The 18,806-nt window shown below is 37.3% G+C and overlaps 1 protein-coding gene across 1 annotated transcript; it reads right to left on the minus strand.

Moving 5' to 3' along the window:
• Positions 1-15,401: 15,401 nt before the first annotated feature.
• Positions 15,402-16,346, minus strand: LOC121451406 (olfactory receptor 1537-like). The gene has a single exon (XM_041656857.1). The coding sequence runs from the start codon at positions 16,338-16,340 to the stop codon at positions 15,402-15,404; it is 939 nt and encodes a 312-aa protein (XP_041512791.1). The 5' UTR covers positions 16,341-16,346.
• Positions 16,347-18,806: the final 2,460 nt, after the last annotated feature.

The following is an 18,806-nucleotide window of genomic DNA, read 5'->3' on the forward strand; positions in this document are numbered from 1 at the left end:
TTGTCCTTTGTTCTGGTGTCCTTTAAGCCTGTTGTTTACCATTAGAAACAAGAGCCCTCTTTTACTCATACCATTATGCTGTACTAATTGCACCATGATCTGTGTGTTCAGAAGTTGGAAGCACTGTTATACATGGGTGCATGACCTCTGAGTTGTGAAGCCACTGATAGATGTTCCCTTTTAAAGAGGGACATTGAAAGACTAAAAATCACCCAGAATATACCTTTTCTAAAATAATGAGTAATTTCTTGGGACATTAATATATGATAAAGGAAGCAAAAGGAAAGAGCTTCATTTGCTATAGGAGTTCTAAGTTATCTAATTAATAATCATTAAATAAAAAATTGGCAGGTTATTTCTGGGTATAAAATGTGTTCAGTCAGAGATGCAGTCAGACTATTTCATTTTATTCACATATTTTCAGAGAAAGGTTTACTTCTTTTTAAATCTCCTTTAAAATCAAAGGAATCATGCAACATTATCTGATTCATCATAAGTGACTGGACTTTCCTACTGAAAACTAGAAAATCAATTTCTAAGCAGCTCATTATTTCACTGTGAGCCACAAGAGAATGCACATGGGGGACTAAGGGTGTACTTTAGGATGTGAAAATGGTTGGAGTATTCTATAGTATTTAAAACTTACTCCATGAATATCTGAAAAAATGAATCTAGTAAGTAGTATACAACTGATTTTGACAGTGATACCTGTGGACTTATATAATTCACCCTACTTCTCTCCAACAGTCTCAACTCAAGTTTTACTTTCCACTCACAAAATCACTAATACTGATGTGCTCAGCATTATGCAGTTTTCAGGGCAGAGAGACCGGGGCCTCTCAGCGCTAATTTTGAAGTTGTTCTAATGATAAGTTAACGTTCCCAAGTGTTTCTTCAGCTCTACAGTTGGCAAGAGTCTCACCTTTACAGTCACCTGAGTAGTTCTGCTTCCTATACTCTGAAGGCTCACCTTAGAATTATATATGCCAACACCAAATACCATGATGGCACAGTCTCCAAGGATTTCTACCTCTTAGGGAGAAAACCCTTAAAAGGAAGCAGATGCCATATCCCAGCTGGTTAAATATTTTTGGCATCAGAAATTCTACATTGGTGGTAAAGATTTATTTAGAGATATCATCTGACTTAAAACCGATATTTTGAAAAGGAAATCTCAATAGAATATGAGATTCTACATTTCTTATAATCTACTAGATAGTATTCTTTGTTCCAGCACACTGTATAGTCAACTGGTCTTAGAAAGTCAGGAAATAGTCTGGCACATCTTACTGAAAAAGACCTGAAAAATTAAAAGCAAATAAACCAATTTCTGTTTCACAAAATGTTTGCTATTATATCATACCCAACTCTGTAATTTGTATAATTGAGGACTCATGTCTAATCTACCGAAGAAGGTGAGATGATATGCATGCATCAATGCATGAGGAAGCCTTATTTGTCTGTGTATATAAGTGCATGAAATGAAGTTATGTGTGTATGTGTATACATCATCATGTGAAGATCAAAGAATAAACTCTAGTGGTTTTCCTCAGGCTCTCCACAGTTTTTGATGCAAGGTCTCTCACTGGCCTGGAGTTAGCCAAACAGGGTAGACTGAGTGACTAGATTGCTCTAGGAATCTACTTGTCTCTACCTTCCAGTTCTTCTGTGCTTGCATTTGCTTGTCACCATGCCTAGTTTTGAAAAGAGACTTTGGAAATCCAACTTGGGTCCTGATTTTGTAAAGCAAGCTTTTTAGCAAATGAATTCTTTTTCCCAAATTTGTTTTTAAATTATATTTTTATACCATGATTTTATTATTTGGCAATTATGTAATTTAATTTGTAGCTTCTGGATGATCTAATATTGTATTCTAAAAGCAAAATTTAATATAGACTCTCAGTGTTGGCTTCAACTGAAACTTGACCCATACTTAGAGTCACTTGGAGAGAAGAAACATCAGAAGAGCAGACTGACCTCTGGCCGTGTGTGTGAAGCTTTTTCTTAATATCTAATTGGATAAAACCATAGCAAGCACATGCATAGTAAAACATAGTATTCTTTCTTTGTATAATACAAAACCTTAACTGAGCAAAGGAAAGCAATAGCATTCAATAGTTGGTGGTCTCTTGGCCTATTCCCCATTTTTCATTCAAAATTAATAGTATGTTCCTTGGACTTCCCACAGGACAGGGAACCCTGATTGCTTTTCGGGCTGAGGTGGGGGGGGACTTAATTAGGGGAGGGGGAGGGAAATGGGAGGCGGTGGCTGGGAAGAGACAGAAATCTTTAATAAATAAATAAATTTTAAAAAAATCAAATAAAAATATTTTACTGGAAAAAAAAGAACAAAAAAACAAAATTAATAATAATTTTATATTGTTATTTTTTCTGATCTCTTATTTATTTATTTATTTTTACTTAAAAATTTTCACCTCCTCCCATTTCCCTTTCCCTCCTCCCATCCCCCTCCCCCTCCCTCTCCAGTGCAAAGAGCAGTCAGGGTTCCCTGCCCTGTGGAAAGTCCAAGGTCCTCCCCCCTCCATCCATGTCTAGGAAGGTGAACATCCAAACAGACTAGGCTCCCACAAAGCCAGTACATGCAGTAGAATCAAAACCCAGTGCCAATGTCCTTGGCTTTTTAGTCAACCCTCCTTGTAGGACACGTTCAGACAGTTCGGTTTGTTCACATGCTTCATCAATCCCAGTTCAGCTGGCCTTGGTGAGCTCACATTAGAGCAGCCCCACCATCTCAGTGGGTGGGTGCACCCCTCATGGTCCTGACTTCCTTGCTCATGTTCTCCCTCCTTCTGCTCCTCATTGGGACCTTGGGAGCTCAGTCCAGTGCTCCAGTGTGGGTCTCTGTCTCTTGCTTCATCCATAGCCAGATGAAGGTTCTATGGTGATATGCAAGATATTCATCAGTATGACTATAGGATAGGGCCATTTCAGGCTCCCTCTCCTCAGCTGCCCAAGGATCTAGCTGGGGACATCTTCATGGACACCTGGGTACCCCTCTAGAGTCAAGTCTCTTGCCAACCCTAAAATGGCTCCCTTAATTAAGATATATACTTCCCTGCTCCCATATCCAGCCTTCCTCCTTCCCAACTGTCCCATTCCCCCAAGCTATCCCCATCCCCCTTCTCACTTTTTAATATTTTTATATATGCACAAGCACTTCAAAAGACAGTATTTCCATAAAGAGTATTTTTATTTACACTATTTTTATCATTATGATAAAAGTTTTAGTGGATATTATTGAGTACTAAGATTAAAATTACAATCACATCAGCCTTTGAGAATATTACCAAACAGTACATCACCAATATTAAATATGTGTTTGTTTGTGTAGTAGACATTAGTAAGTAAACCCTAAAACGTATACTAAATATAGCGTTCAAGATTGAGTATGGTATGTCTCTTATGTAGTCACATGCTCAATTCTTTGTGGTCAGATGCTGTCAGCATTTTTGGAGATGGTGGAAACTGTATGAAATAGGGTTCAGCTAAAAAAGTAGGTCCCCAGGGTCATTTTACCCCTCTAAAACCAACCCCTATGATTGGTCTAGAAACAATGGAATCAGCTTAATTTGCTGAAGTCTCTGACATTGTAATCCAAAAAAAAAAAATCCTCTCATATCTATTCTCTTGAGTATTATACTCATGATGAATTAATTCTGACTAACACACAAAATATTGGTAGCTAGTTCATTGCTGTGATGCTTGTGATTACAGTAGCAGGTGATTCTCAAACATCTATAACTGGGTTGTGGAAAATTTCTGGAGTTGGAAATGTGGTCTGGAGAAGACATGAATATTATATTTCAAGCTTAATAGGTAATTATTGTATGTTCTAACACCAGAGTGAAAATGGAAAACAAAGGGGAATCATTCCACTGAACCTTCAGATGAAACTGAGAATTCCATTAAAAATGGGACAACAAACCATTTTACATTTTCATGAATTCAATTTGTCCCTGTCCTTACATTTTGGGAAGTCAAGTGAAAGGTTAATGGGATGCTTCCAGCTATGACAGCATATTAGAAGCTGCCACTGCATGATTCAGTGAAGAACAAGTAAGACAGATCAGTCTGTATTCCAGAGATAGACAGAAGACAGTAAACATCTAGAGGTTTTCAAAGGGACTCATAGGATTGTGGGGAAATGTGTAAAAACAGAGCAATATCAGGGGGAAAAGAAGCATAACAACATGAGACTGCTTTAGAAACTACTCCAGTCACACCTGACCCAATTACCCTTTATTCTTTGCCAGACCTTGTAGGCCTGATACACAAACTGAGGGCTATTACTGCTGATATTGTTCTGGCACTCTGGTCAGAACTGATACTGCTGACACTCTGGTCTGGGGTGTTGTTGAAGCTCCAAGATGAGACATAAAAGAAACAGAAGAATCCATGAAAAAGAAAAAAGATAGGAATACCAGGGCAAAATATTCCCAGAATGGCACTGGATGCACTATCCACAATAGAACTGAAGTACTGGAAACAAAGAGTATGTCTTATTTGCCACCAAATTTTTAATTAATGTTTTTATTCTTCTCACAGATATTGCATCCCATTTTATCTTTCCTACACAACTTCTAATCCTTCTCTCCTCCCACCTCCCTTTCTTCCAGGTCTACATCTCCTCTCTTTTCCTTCCATAAAGTGCAGTCGCCCAGGGATATCAACCAAATGTTGCATATTAATTTACAATAAAACTAGATACTTCTTCTCTTATTAAAGATGGAAGATGCCACCCAGTAGGAGGAAAATGTTCCCAAAAGCTGGCAAAAGAGTCAGAGTCAGCCTCTTCTTCCACTATAGGAGTCATACAAGAAGTCCAAGCTACACAACCATAACATATATACAGAGAGCCAAGGTCATACCCATGTAGGATCCCTGGTTGTTGGTTCAGTCTCTGTGAGCCTCTATGGGCACTGGATAATTTATTCTGTAGGTTATTTTGTTGTGTCTTTGATTCCTCTGGCTCCAACAATCCTCTCTCCCCTCTTCAGGATTCCCAAAGTTCTTTCTAATGTTTGGACATGGGTTTCTGTATCTGATCACATCCGTTCCTAGATGAAGCCTCTCTGATGACAATTGTCCTATGCTCTGCTCTCTGAGTTTATCAGTGAATCATTAGGAATCATTTCATTTACTTTTATTTTCAGTCATGTTTGGTTCTATACTAGGTCTCTAGGCTATCTAGCCTCTGGTTCCTGGCCAACCAGGTAGTGTCAGGGGTGGGATCCCACTGGTTACATGGGATTCAAGATGAATTAGTTTTCCATTGTCCACTCCACAATCCCTGGGTCACCCTGTCAGAGGTGGGATCCCACTGGTTACATGGGATTCAAGATGAATTAGTTTCCGTTGTCCACTCCACAATCCCTGTGTCACCTAGCACCAGCACATCCCATAGGCAGAGAGACTACAGGTTGGAAGGTTATGTGGCTGGGGTATTGTCCCATTGGTAGTCTTTTCTAGTTTTAGGAGATGGTAGTTCAAGCTAGGTATTATTCCCTTTTCCTAGGAGCCTTAACTGTGGTCATCCTTGTAGCTTCTTGGTAGCTTCCCTTGCACCAGGGCTCTATATGACACAGAAATGACCTGATTTCCTGTTCACTCTTTCTGTATTCTCTCTCCCTTCCTTTAACCAGATCCTTCATGTTCCCATTCCCACAAACCCAAGACCATAAGAAAAATCTTTTCTATTTTCCCTTCCAGGGAGATTCAAGTGTTTCCCTTGGACATTACTTGTTACCAAGTCTCTCTGGGGCTACAGATTGTAGCATAGCTACTCTTTACTTTATAGATAATAACCACTTATGAGTGAGTACATACCATGTTTATCTTTCTGGGTCTTGTATACCCACTCAAGTTGCTTTTTCCTATTTCTATCCATTTGTTCACAAATTTGTGTCATTATTTTGAACAGCAAAGTAATATTCCATTGTGTACTACAGTGTACCACATTTTTTATGCATTCTTCAGCTGAGGAACTTCTAGGCTGTTTCTAGGTTGTGACTATTAAAAGTAAAGCTGCTATGAACATAGTTAAACAACTGTTCTTGTGGTATTGAGCATTCTTTGGCTATATACCCAAGGGCAGTATAGCTGGGACTTGAGTAGCTCAATTCCTAATTTTCTGAGAAAACACCTCAATACTATCCAAAGTGGCTGTACAAGTTTGCACTCCCATTTGCAATGGGGGAATATTTCCTTTGCTCCTTATCCTCGCCGACATGCGCTGTCACTTGTGTTCTTAGTCACTCTGACAGATGTAAGGTAGAATCTCAAAATTATTTTAATTTACAGTACCCTGATGACTACTTCAATAGAAAATTTTTCTAAATCTTTCTTGGACATTTGAGATTCCTCTGTTGATAATTTTCTGTATAGATCAGTAACCCATTTTAGTAATGGATTATTTGTGTTTTATATTTATTTTATTGACTTCTTTATATATTTTGGATATTAGAACTCTATCAGATGTGAGCTTTGATGGGTCCAAGGATAAGAATATAAAAGTGTAGATTCCAGAAATAGGAATGTAGAAATATAAAGTTGTAAGCCTAGGAGAATAAGAACAGACTGTCAGCAGCTTTCTCTGTAGCTTAAGGATTAACTATTAACAGTGGGTTACTCCATTTTACAACCCACAGCTCTATTTACAAGGACAAAGCATCTCTCTGCAAACTGAGAGCTAGCCTACAGATATGATTTGAGTCAACTTTTAGGAAATAGATTTATGACCACTGGGTTACACATTATCCTTGTTGTGTGAAACTGGCAATACCAAAGGGTAGTCCACAGGGTTTCACTAAATACTACCTGAAAGTACCAAGAAAAACTATAGATTAAGTGAAACAATAGTTTAACTGAAAAAACTTTGTTAATGGAGATTGTAAAGTAAGGCAATCTCTATCTGAGTTTCCTTGAGACTGTAAAAAATCCTTTGTTCAGACATAATGCTTGGTGCCCCTACTATAAAAGTTGGGTTCAGAAACTGGCCTTTACCACAGCCTTATAAAATCCATCTCTGGCTGTGGTCTCACATAGCTAATAAGCTTTTTGTGCCCCATGGTGATTTTTTTTATTTTATTTTTTTTATTTTTCCATGGATTTTGGTTTCTGGAATAAAGTTTGCTTCTGGTTTATTAGACTTTAGAGGTCTGTCTCCATCTTTACACGACCCTTCCTGGACTCACCAAAGGTATTAGAGAGGTCCTAAAAGACCAAAGCCACTTACTCAGAGAATGATATCAACATTTTAGAGTAAGTTAAAACAAAAAATGTTCTTTTTGCCCAAGAATCACATGACATGACTGATTCGGAAAAAAAAACTGAATATGCTCACAGTTATGAGTCCTAATCTTTCTTTAACCTCTACTGGTATCTCTTTATTCAATTTAACATAATTTATTGTCATTGTTATTAAAGGTGAGATTTGTGTTATATTCAATAACTTTTTTAACAAAATATTTTGTATGAAATAAAAAAATACATTAAAGTAATATTGTCCTTGCAAATAAGCACCATTTTAAAACACAAACAAAAAAATATTTATGCTGTGGGACAATGGTTTGTATTCTGTCAAATGTATTTTAATAAAATATTGATTGGCCAATAGCCAGACAGGAAGTACAGGCAGGAAAACCAGAGAAGTAGAGGCAGATCATTGAGAACAGGAGAATTCTGGAAAGAAGGAAGTCCTAGTCTGTAGTTGTAACACAGCCACAGAAGAAGCAAGATGTGACTGCCTCTTTCAATAAGGTACTGATCCATGTGGCTAAAAAAGACAATAATAATGTGCTAATATAAGTTATAAGAGTTAATAAGAAGTCTGGGCTACTAGGCCAATCAGTTTATAACTAATGTAGACTTTTGTGTGATTTCATTGGGCGTAAAGAGCTGTGGGAACCGGGCAGACAGAAAACTCAGTAAACATTTTCATTATTTAAAAAAAATTAAATTTGAACATGGGGGACAATGAGGGCTGATGAGAAGTCAAAGACAATGGCACTGGGTTTTGATCCTACTTCATATTCTGGCTTTGTGGGAGCCTAGCCAGTATGGATGTTCACCTTCCTAGACCTGGATGGAGGGGGGAGGACCTTGGACTTTCCACAGGGCAGGGACCCCTGACTGCTCTTTGGACTGGAGCTGGAGGGGAAGAGGAGTGGGGGGAGGAGAGGGATGGAAATAGGAGGCTGGGAGGAGGCGGGAATTTCTTTTTTTTCTTTCAAGAAAAAAGAAAAAGAAAAAAAAATTTTCCAATCAAGTGGACCTAAGAAGAAAGCTGGTGTAGCTATTGTAATATCTAATAAAATAGACTTCAAGCAAAAAAAAATTAAATTTTAATATATTGGATCATATTCATCCTCTTTTCCTAATCCTTCCAGATATCTTCCTCTCCTTCCCCAAACTAATTTTTGTTTTTTCTTAATAAAAAAAAAATCAACATAACAACAAACCTTCCCAAACCAAGAAAATAAAGTAAAGCTATGTCAACCCTCCCATAAAACTATTAAAACACCAGAAATCTTAATATTTACTCTCTGCCCTGTGTAACCTTTGGCTATAAAAAGGAGCTTTAAGGCTTTTCTCTAGGCTACAGAGTCAAATAATTCTCTGTAGCTATAACTAGTTAGAAGCGTCCCGCAGTATCCCACACAGAGTGTTTTTGAATAAAGCTGCTTCTTGTTCATAGTCTTCAGGGATCTGTTCCTTATTTGAGCAACTCATGGACACAACAGTGCTAATAAGTGGTGTAGGAGGCCTTTTGATAGGGCATAACTTAGGTAGGCATGGAGAAGACAGAACTGAATGCTGGAAAGAAGGGAAGAGTAAGAGACACCATGGATCTCTTGCCTGAAATGGACACTGGTTAGAATCTTACAGGTAAGCCACAGTCACATAGTGATACATAGATTAATAGAGATCTTTTAAATTAAGATGTGAGAATTAGCCAATAAGAAACTAGAGCTAATGGCCAAGCAGTGTTTTAATTAATACAGTTGTTGTGTGGTTATTTCGGTGTAAGCTAGCTGGACAGCCAGGACAACAAGGGGCCACCTCTCCTTGCAACAAATAAGAAGGAATATTCTTTTGTGTTTGGGTGAAAGGTTCTGTAGACAACTGTTAGGCCCATTTGATTAATATCATCTCTTGACTGAATTATTTCTCTGTTTAGTTTTTTTTTTTTTTTTTTAGATGACCTGTTCGTTGGTGAGAATAGTGTGTCAGTATCCCATTTATGTGGGTCTGTGGAAGAATCTGGGTTACTCCAAGATGAATTTTGGCTTTGAAAATCAGCTTCTGGAGCAAGAACTGCTGATTGCTTTACAAAATCTTTTTTTTTTTCTCTCATTGCTGTGCAATTTACACGTCTTAGCAAGTCAGTGTCTGCATACCAAAGCCTCTTATCTGGAGTTGTTTGAAGGAACCATCATCTTCCCAAGCAATTCTCAGCAATGAGACATCTTGGTTTTCCAAGTCCTCTCATAACTGAGTTTGCAAAGGCTCCAATCCTTCAGGAAAAACTCAGAGAGGAACCAAACACCTCAAACAAAGTGTAGGAATCACACAATATAGTTCAAAGCCTAGATGCAGATATTCTGGAATTCCAGCCAAAGGAAATCCTCTAAGGGATCTTTCCCTACAGTGGGGGGGGGGGGTATGATGTCTCCACTATTATTATGTAGAGTTTCATTTAAGCTTTAGTAATGTTTTTTGTTTGATTGTTTTTGTTTTGTTTTTTGTTTTTTTATACTGTGAGTGAGTGCCTTTACATTTGGGGCAAAGACATTCAGTATTGAGATATCATCTTGTTGGATTTTATTTCCTATGAAAATACTTTAATTTTGTTTATTAATTTTGGAGGGAAGTATATTTTGTTAGATATTAGAATGGCACAGTACCTTGCTTCTTGGATCCTTGCTTGGAAAATACATTTCCAATCCTGTATTTACTCTGAGGTAACATCTGTCTTTGAAGTTAAGACAAATTCTCTGTATCGAGCAGAAGGCAGATTTTATTTTTGCAACCATTTTGTTAGCCTGTGAGTTTTTATTGAGTTCATTTATATTCAGAAATACTAATGACAAATGATTTTTATTTCTTCTTATTTTATTGCTGGTGGTGGCAGTAGTGTGTGTGTATGTGTGTGAGTTTGCAGTTTGTGTGTGTGTGTGTTTTTTTTTTTCTTTTGATTTTGCTGGTGTGAGATTATGTATTTACTGTTCTCATGGGTGTACTAACCTCCTTGGGATAAAGTGTTTTTCTGTAGGGCTGGATTTGTTGATAGATACTGTTTAACTTTGACTTCGTCATGAAATATCTTGTTTCTCCATCTGTGGTGATCAAAAATTTTGCTGTGTATAGTAGTGTGAGGCGGTATCTGTGCTCTCTTAGAATCTACAAGACATCTGTCCAGGCCCTTTTTGCTTTTAGAGCAACCATTGAGAAGTTAGATGTAATTGTAATAGATCTGCCTTTATATATTACTTGACCATTTTTCATTGCACATTTTAATTATTTTTCTTATTGCTGTATGTTTAGTATTTTGATCATGATGTAGAAGGGAGACTTTCTTTTTTAGTCCTATTTATTCAGTATCCTGTAAGCATCTTGTTGCTGTATAGCCATGGCCATCTTAAGGTTAGTAAATTTTTCTATTATTTTGTTAAATATATTATCTTGATTTTCTCTTATTTTTAAACTGGAATAGTCTTCCTTCTTCTCTGTCTGTTATTCCTATAATTCTTAGGTTTGGTCCTTTGATTGTATCTCAGATTTCCTGGACTTTAATGATCAAATATATTTTAGATTCAACATTTTTTTTGACCCAGGTATCAGCTTCTTATATCATATCTTCTATGCCTGAGATTATAAATTCTATCTCTTGTGTTCCATTGGTGCCTGTCCCAGAACTAGCTCTTGTAGACCAGACTGGCCTTGAACTTCCAGAGATTCACCTGCCTCTGCCTCTCTAGTGCTGGGATTAAAGGCATGTGCCACCACCACCCGACTTTGCTGAATTTCTTTAAAAGATTTTTTCATTACATCATTAAGAAACTCTGTCATCTTCATTCAGTTGTTTTTGAGATTGTGTATGCGTGACTGTGTGTGTGTGTCCATTGTGCACACACCCATTTGTATTTGCTGTTTTAGACTTTTCGGGGATTGCTGTAGTAAGAGAGCTGGGTCTGGTTTTGATATAGTGCTGTAGCTGTTGTGTTCTTAACATGGCCTCTATGAGTGTCGGTTTGTGGTAACTACAGTTTTAGATGCTGATTTCTGAGTTCATCTTTGTTAAGTCTTACTTACCCTTTTTTCTGATTACACTCTAGTCTTCCATCAAGAGTAACCTGTGGTTCTTGTGACTGACAAGTTCTCTGGTCAAATAGAGAACCTCTTCTGTGGTTTTTTCATCCTGCACAGCATCTGGGATATGGAGTACAAGGGTTGACTCTAAGATTCTGGGGTTATGAGTACTTCTGAGGCCGCTGGTAGATAAAGGGATTTCAGGGTACCAGATGAGCTTCTGATGTTCGATGTACCTGTATGGCCTTTGGTAGAGTAGGGCCTTCTAACAAAGTTATGGACTAGAATATGCTGACAAGGAAAAGGAAAAATGTTTGGAGGAATGCTGGGCAGTCTCTGAGAAGTGTTTGCAAGGTGTGGGCTGCTCTTCCTTGGGGTACCAGCTACTGGCATTGCCTCTGGTAGAGTAGAGGACTTCTTCTGGTGTTGTAAGCTGGGAAATAAATATTGCATTATCATTTTTATGAGTAATATTTACTGTCAGGTATTAGACTCAGAATAAGAAACTAGACCGTAAAAGGCTAATCAACCCAATTATAAAATGGGGCACTGAGCTGAACAGAGAATTCTCAACAGAAGAAGTTCAAATGGCCAAAAAACACTTAAGGTCATGCTCAACTTCCTTAGCGATCAGGGAAATGCAAATCAAGACAACTTTAAGATACCATCTTACACCTGTCAGAATGGCTAAAATATAAAACATCAATGATAGCCTTTGCTGGAGAGGTTGTGGAGAAAGGGGTACACTCATCCATTGCTGGTGGGAATGAAAACTTGTGCAACCACTTTGGAAAGCAGTGTGGCAGTTTCTCAGGAAATTCGGGATCAACTTACCCCTGGACCCAGCAATACCACTCTTGGGAATATACCCAAGAGAGGCCTTATCATACAACAAAATTATATGCTCTACTATGTTCATAGCAGCATTGTTTGTAATAGCCAGAACCTGGAAACAACCTAAATGCCCTTCAATGGAAGAATGGATGAAGAAAGTATGGAATATATACATATTAGAGTACTACTCAGCAGTAAAAAACAAGGGCTTCTTGAATTTTGCTTGCAAATGGATGGAAATAGAAAACATTATCCTGAGTGAGGTAAGCCAGACCCAAAAAGAGGAACATGGGATGTACTCACTCATAATTGGTTTCTCCCATATACAAAGGACATTGAGCCTATAATTAGTGATCCTAGAGAAGCTAAATAAGGAGAACCCAAAGAAAAACATAGGCATCCTCCTGAATATTAACCTTCGTCAGACGATGGAAGGAGACAGAGACAGAGACCCACATTGGAGTACCGGACAGATATCTCAAGGTCCAAATCAGGAGCAGAAGGAGAGAGAGCACAAGCAAGGAACTCAGGACCCCAAGGGGTGCACCCACACACTGAGACAATGGGGATGTTCTATTGGGAACTCACCAACGCCAGCTGGCCTGGGTCTGAAAAAGCCTGGGATAGAGAACCAGACTCGCTGAACATAGCGGACAATGAGGACTACTGAGAACTCAAGAACAATGGCAATGGGTTTTTGATCCTACTGACTTACTGGCTTTGTAGGAGTCTGGGCAGTTTGGATGTTCACCTTACTAGACCTGGATGGAGGTGGGGATTCCTTGGACTTCCCACAGAGCAGGGAACCCTGATTGCTCTTTGGGCTGGGGAGGGCGGGGGATTTTGTTGGGGGAGGGGGAGGGAAGTGGGAGGCGGTGGTGGGGAAGAGACAGAAAACTTTAATAAATAAATAAATTTAAAAAAAATAGAAATAAACCTTTAACAGTGTCTTTTCTCATGTTTATTAAAAGGTACAACGCTAAGTAAGAACACCCTTAACATGCTGATGTGAAAAGGAACACCCCATCTTGCCCAACTCTTCAAATCAGAAAAAGAAACAAACAACAATAACACACCTTTAAGATTTTAACTTAACCCAGTTGAAATAAATTCAAAAATACCAAAGACACCAAATCTGAAGATGTGGAAAAAAGAAAACCCTGATTTACTGTTGATGGGTTTGCAAACTGGTGAACCACACTGGAAGTAGGTGTGATAAATTCTAAATAGATAAATTAGTAAATAAATAAATAACTTGGCATTAGACTCTGCAATACCACTCACTGAACAAAGAACTCAACATTCTAAACCGCAGATTGCTGTTTACGCACATTCATACCAGCTGTATTCACAAGACCTAGGAACTTTAAACAGCCTTCAACTGATGAATTAATAATAAAAACATAGTACATATACACAGTAGAATTCTATTTATTTGTTAATAAACTAGCATCTTAATATTTGCATGTATAGATGGAACTAGAAAATATTGAGTGAGGTAACTCTAAGCAAGAAAAACAAACACCACATGGTCTCTCTTACTGGGAATACCTAGATCTAAATTTTTGGTAGAGTATATAATCTAGAGTGACTGCAGAAACCAGAATAATAAAAAAGAATGATGGGGTGGGGATCTATATTAGATTGGAGAATAAGAGGTTACAGCTGCGACAAAGGGTAAGTAGAAAAAAAAATGTGTTGGTATTTGTTTTGGGAGGGAGAAAAGAAGGCCATGTAGAAAAAGAAATAATAAACATTGAACTATTGGAAACCAATAAGAATGCTTGAAAAATTCATGCAGAATCACATTATTTTATGTGTACCTAAAATTACACATACACATATACACTCACTGACATACATATGCATGCCCCTCTTAAAGCATTAAAACTCTTGCTGTTGACATTAGTTGCCTCATAGAAATTTAAAGTCAGTCTCTATTGCTGAAGACACACAGAATTCTGACACAGTATTTGGAGGAGTCGAACCTAGAACACTACTCCATGAGGACTAGCTTTAATAGTATGGAAGAATGCTATATAACTGCCAAGTTGCCAACTGAATAAAAGCATTAATAATTCAACTCTACTATGACACCTAGGAACCACAATCCTAACCAGCAAAGCGTGTTATCACTACAGGTGCAATAGTGGCAGTGACATCCCGACAGGAATCAATATCTATAAAATTGCACTTAAGGTCCACTCAACAGGGGTAAGTTCATGCCTGGTTCTAAAAGCACAGCCGGCTATTAATTGCTGATAAAGTCATGGTACCCAGAGAAGAATCCAATAGTGACATTTTTCCAAACTTCTATAATCTCTAACTGCATGCTTATTACTGATCTTCTCACCCACAGGGAAGTGAAACTCTTCCTAAAGCAGATGGAGACCATTACAGAAATCCATAGCTGGTCTGATAGAGGAACAAGTGATGCTGGGTAGAGGAGCCATAGTGAATCCATCTAGAATACAAGCCCTCCTCCTAAGACTTAGGAAGCATTTGAAGGAGCAAAGAAAGCTCAAAGAAAGACTGTGGTGAAATTGTGTCCTTTATGTCTGACAAGAAAAAGGCACCGTGATTCTCAACAATATACTTTGCCAAACAAGAGCCAAAACTGATATCAGGTGGCATAACAACGTAGAAGGTGGAAAATCTCAGAGGACTTTAACCAGGAGTGTTATACCTAATTAATGATTACTAAAAACAGTATAAGTCTTTCTTTGGAAAAACCCCTAGTACATATAAATTAACACACACACACACACACACACACACACACAAACACATTGAAGGAAAGGATGACATTAATTTGAAAGAGAACAGGGAGGACACAGAAGTGTTTGGAGGAAGATATGGCAAATGATGTAATTAAAAAACTTACATATGAAATTCTCAAGAATGAATTAAAAGTAAATAAAAGGTATAAGGTTTATTGAATTTGAGAATGAAGTTTATTATTTTTAAAGTAATGTTTCTCAGAAATGAAAAATATATATAACATGATCAACTAAGCATTATGAGCATATGAATTCATGTCATCTTTACTATTGTTTACATAATTCTGTGAAACAAGAGATAATATGTGCATAGAAAATTGATGTGAAAATGTATTTTTATAAACATTATCAAATGTCTTAGCAAACAAGTAATAATTCTTGCAACTAGAATAAAATAAATCATAACAATTCAAACTATGAATTTTGCTTACGTTTTCTCTAATAAATTATACCAGATTAATTCTTAAACATAAAATTTTTTCTTTGAAGTATTTTCTTCAAGGCAACACTGACATCCTTATTCCTCAGACTGTAGATCAATGGGTTCAGCATGGGAACAACAGTAGTATAAAACACAGATGACACTTTCCCTTGGTTCATTGAATTCCCTGGTTGTAAGTACATGAATGCAGCAGAACCATAGAATACAGCAACAGTAGAGATGTGGGAACTGCAGGTATTGAAGGCTTTGGACCTGCCTTCTGTGGATTTAATCCTGAGGATGCTGGCAATAATCGAGATGTAAGAAGTAATAATGGTAAGAAATGGGACACAGATGTTAAATGCACTAAAAACTAGAATCAACAATTCATTGATATAGGTATTAGAGCATGAAAGCTTCAAGAGGGGAAGAAAATCACAGAAATAGTGGTTGATTGTATCTAATTTGCAAAAACAAATCCTTACCATGAAGCCCGTGAGAACTAATGCACTGAGCACACTAAAAATATACACTCCTAAAATCAGGGAACTGGTAATCTGATGGGACATGGTTATACTGTAAAGCAAGGGGTGACGGATGGCCACATAGCGGTCATATGCCATTACACCTAGTGTGTGACACTCTGCTGTGCCAAAAATGATAAAGAAATAGAGCTGAGTTATGCATCCAGAGTAGGAGATAGGATTCTTCTCTCTCACAAAGCTCACCAGCATTTTAGGAGTCACAACAGTGGACTGACAGAAGTCAATGAAGGACAGACTACTGAGGAAATAGTACATGGGGTTGTGCAGGTGGGAACTGAACACAATCAGTGTGATCATGCCCAGATTCCCTGTTACAGTGACCACATAGATTCCAATGAAGAAAGGGAAGAGGGGCATCTGGAGTTCTGGTTTCTCTGAGAGCCCGGTCAAGAAGAACTCAGTCACTGTGCAATGGTTTCCTGCTGCCATGCCTTCATTCAGACCCTGATGGAGTAAAAGAATTGCTTAAGTCTTTAATCCCAGAAGTAGGGAGGCAGAAGCATGCAAAAGTCTGTGAGTTCAAGGCCACCATGTTCAATAGAGCTAATTGTAGGAGAGGCAAGCCTCCACAAATAAATGTTGTTCCAAATAATATATGCATACTTATGTGTGTATGTGCATGTATCAGATTGATGTTGTTATGCTTATCCATGTATACAAGGTCCACATGTAATTTTTTCTACCTTAAAACACTTTTGCTTTCTATATAATTTCGTTAATGGATAATTTGAGATTTAATTTTTATTATTAATTTTAAACTTATTCTTCAACAATTAAGAATAGGGTTTATATAAATTATTATCACCATTTTCAAACCTTGATAATTTTTGTGATACCGAATCAATGTAGATAAACAGGATTAGAGTAGGCATCAGTGAGGAAAAGTGACAGACATACTTGTGGAAGCAAATTTCCCTAAAACCAGTGTATTATTATCCAAAATCTAATTTCACCAGAAGATTTATAGAGTTCTTTTTTTAAAAACTCCATTGCTTTCTAATCCTTAAGATACATAAATTCTTTAAATTTCTAAATGTGAATTAAATAACTATTGGAGCAACCGCTACATGCACTAGATGCATGGTGCTCCTAGGGTTATGTACTAGACGCTTGGTGCTCCATTAGGAAGAGGTTTCTGTTTGTGACCCGGTTCTTGAGAGTGACAGAGTGAGTCAGCAGTGGTTAAATAGTGAGGCTGTAGAGACAAAGAGTCCCTGCTCACTCCCAGTCACTTAATGACACTCTTGACTAGCACAATACAATTTTATTACTTTATATGTAAAGAAGTCTTACTCTCCTCGTATCACTAAAAAATACACAGTATGATTTTGTGTTGTTATATCATACTGACATTTTCTCAAGCGAAAAACCTGCAGTTCTATACATTAAAATTAGAGAAACAGTCTCAACTCAGTTTGTATTTTTTTTCATTATTTCTTGTGAACTAAGAAAGTCTGCAATGCAGAAATAGACATTGAGGGAAAATACAATAATTATCCTCTATCCTAAAGAATTGTGAACAAATTAGTCACTGTTTTCTAAAATTAATTTTTTTGTTTTCCTTTTTGTGTTTTTTTGTTTATTTTTTTTTAGTTGTTGAAAAAAATTCTGCCTCCTCCCCATTTTCCATTTCCCTCTCCCTCCTCCCACACTAACTGAATTAGAGTTTAGTTAAAAAGTCAAAAGTTGAAATGTGTTTAAAATTTTAAAACATTTATGTTTTGTATAGATAACAACATAAATCTCACGAAAGTTCACAGGTTTAAGTAGACAAAGTGAGATAGAAGTTCTTGAAGAAAACATTGAAGAAATGCTTTGCAGCCTAGAAGACTTCAACTTCAACATTCCTTAGAACCATACACACAAATGAGACACAAAATATGCAAGGATGCTAATCATAAAATGGGAGGGGACAGAAAGAATGTAAGAGGCAACAATAAGGAGAAAATCTATGGAAAACTCTATTTTTGTAATGATCCAGCCAAATTACAATTTCGTAGCAGCAGTGGCTGCCTCCATGGCCCTCAGAAATAGAGCCTGTAAACAGTTCCTCACAGGTTACGGTGGGGGTGTGGAGGATTTGTCACATCCCCTCCCACTGGTCTTTGGGTTACTCATAGATTCTAGAATGAGGTAACATTGTGTACTTACCATCACGGTTCCCACACTCCAATGGATAGTTAACTTATAATCACCAAGCTGATTTGGTTAAAATGAACAGGTAACAACCCCAGAAAGATGTTATAAATATGGTAAAGAGACTTGTGAGGAGGGAGCATAGAGGACGATATGGGACAGAAGTTGTGTGACGGTGACAGTATTCAGAATGTGTGTGTGTGTGTGTGTGTGTGTGTGTGTGTGTGTGTTTGGATATTATTCTTATCCAAAGAATACACTGCCTATTTTGCAGTCTTACTTGTCTCTACTTTGGGTGTTCATTTTTTAATTATATTGCTTAGGTATTACCTATTCACAATGATTTTTGGATGCTGTTCTAATATATATTGAAGAAAAAAACAGTAGTGTCTGCACTAAAAATTCTGATTATCTTTATCTTACTTTGTTCTTATACTGTTTGAAGATGCTTTGTCTGATGTTGGCGCATCACCACAAGCTTCACATTTGCTAGTCTTCATGTGTCCAATGGCCAACTCTGTATTTCTGTTTTAGTATTATGCCTCCCTATAGGAAAATATATTTCAACTAAATTTTTAATGAAAAAAATTAAATACGAATGACATAAAATATGAACAAGTTAACACTAAATATCTAGAAATAAATCTACTAAAAATGCAAACAAACTCATATGCTGGATCTTTTAAGTATTCCTGGGAGATTTGAAAACATTTTAATAAGAAAAGAACTCACCAAAGAAATGTTTCTTAATGTTTATCA

This window comes from Microtus oregoni, unplaced genomic scaffold (genome assembly GCF_018167655.1).
Source record: "Microtus oregoni isolate MIOR12 unplaced genomic scaffold, Mior012 000008F_ref0000371, whole genome shotgun sequence".
NCBI lineage: Eukaryota > Metazoa > Chordata > Mammalia > Rodentia > Cricetidae > Microtus > Microtus oregoni.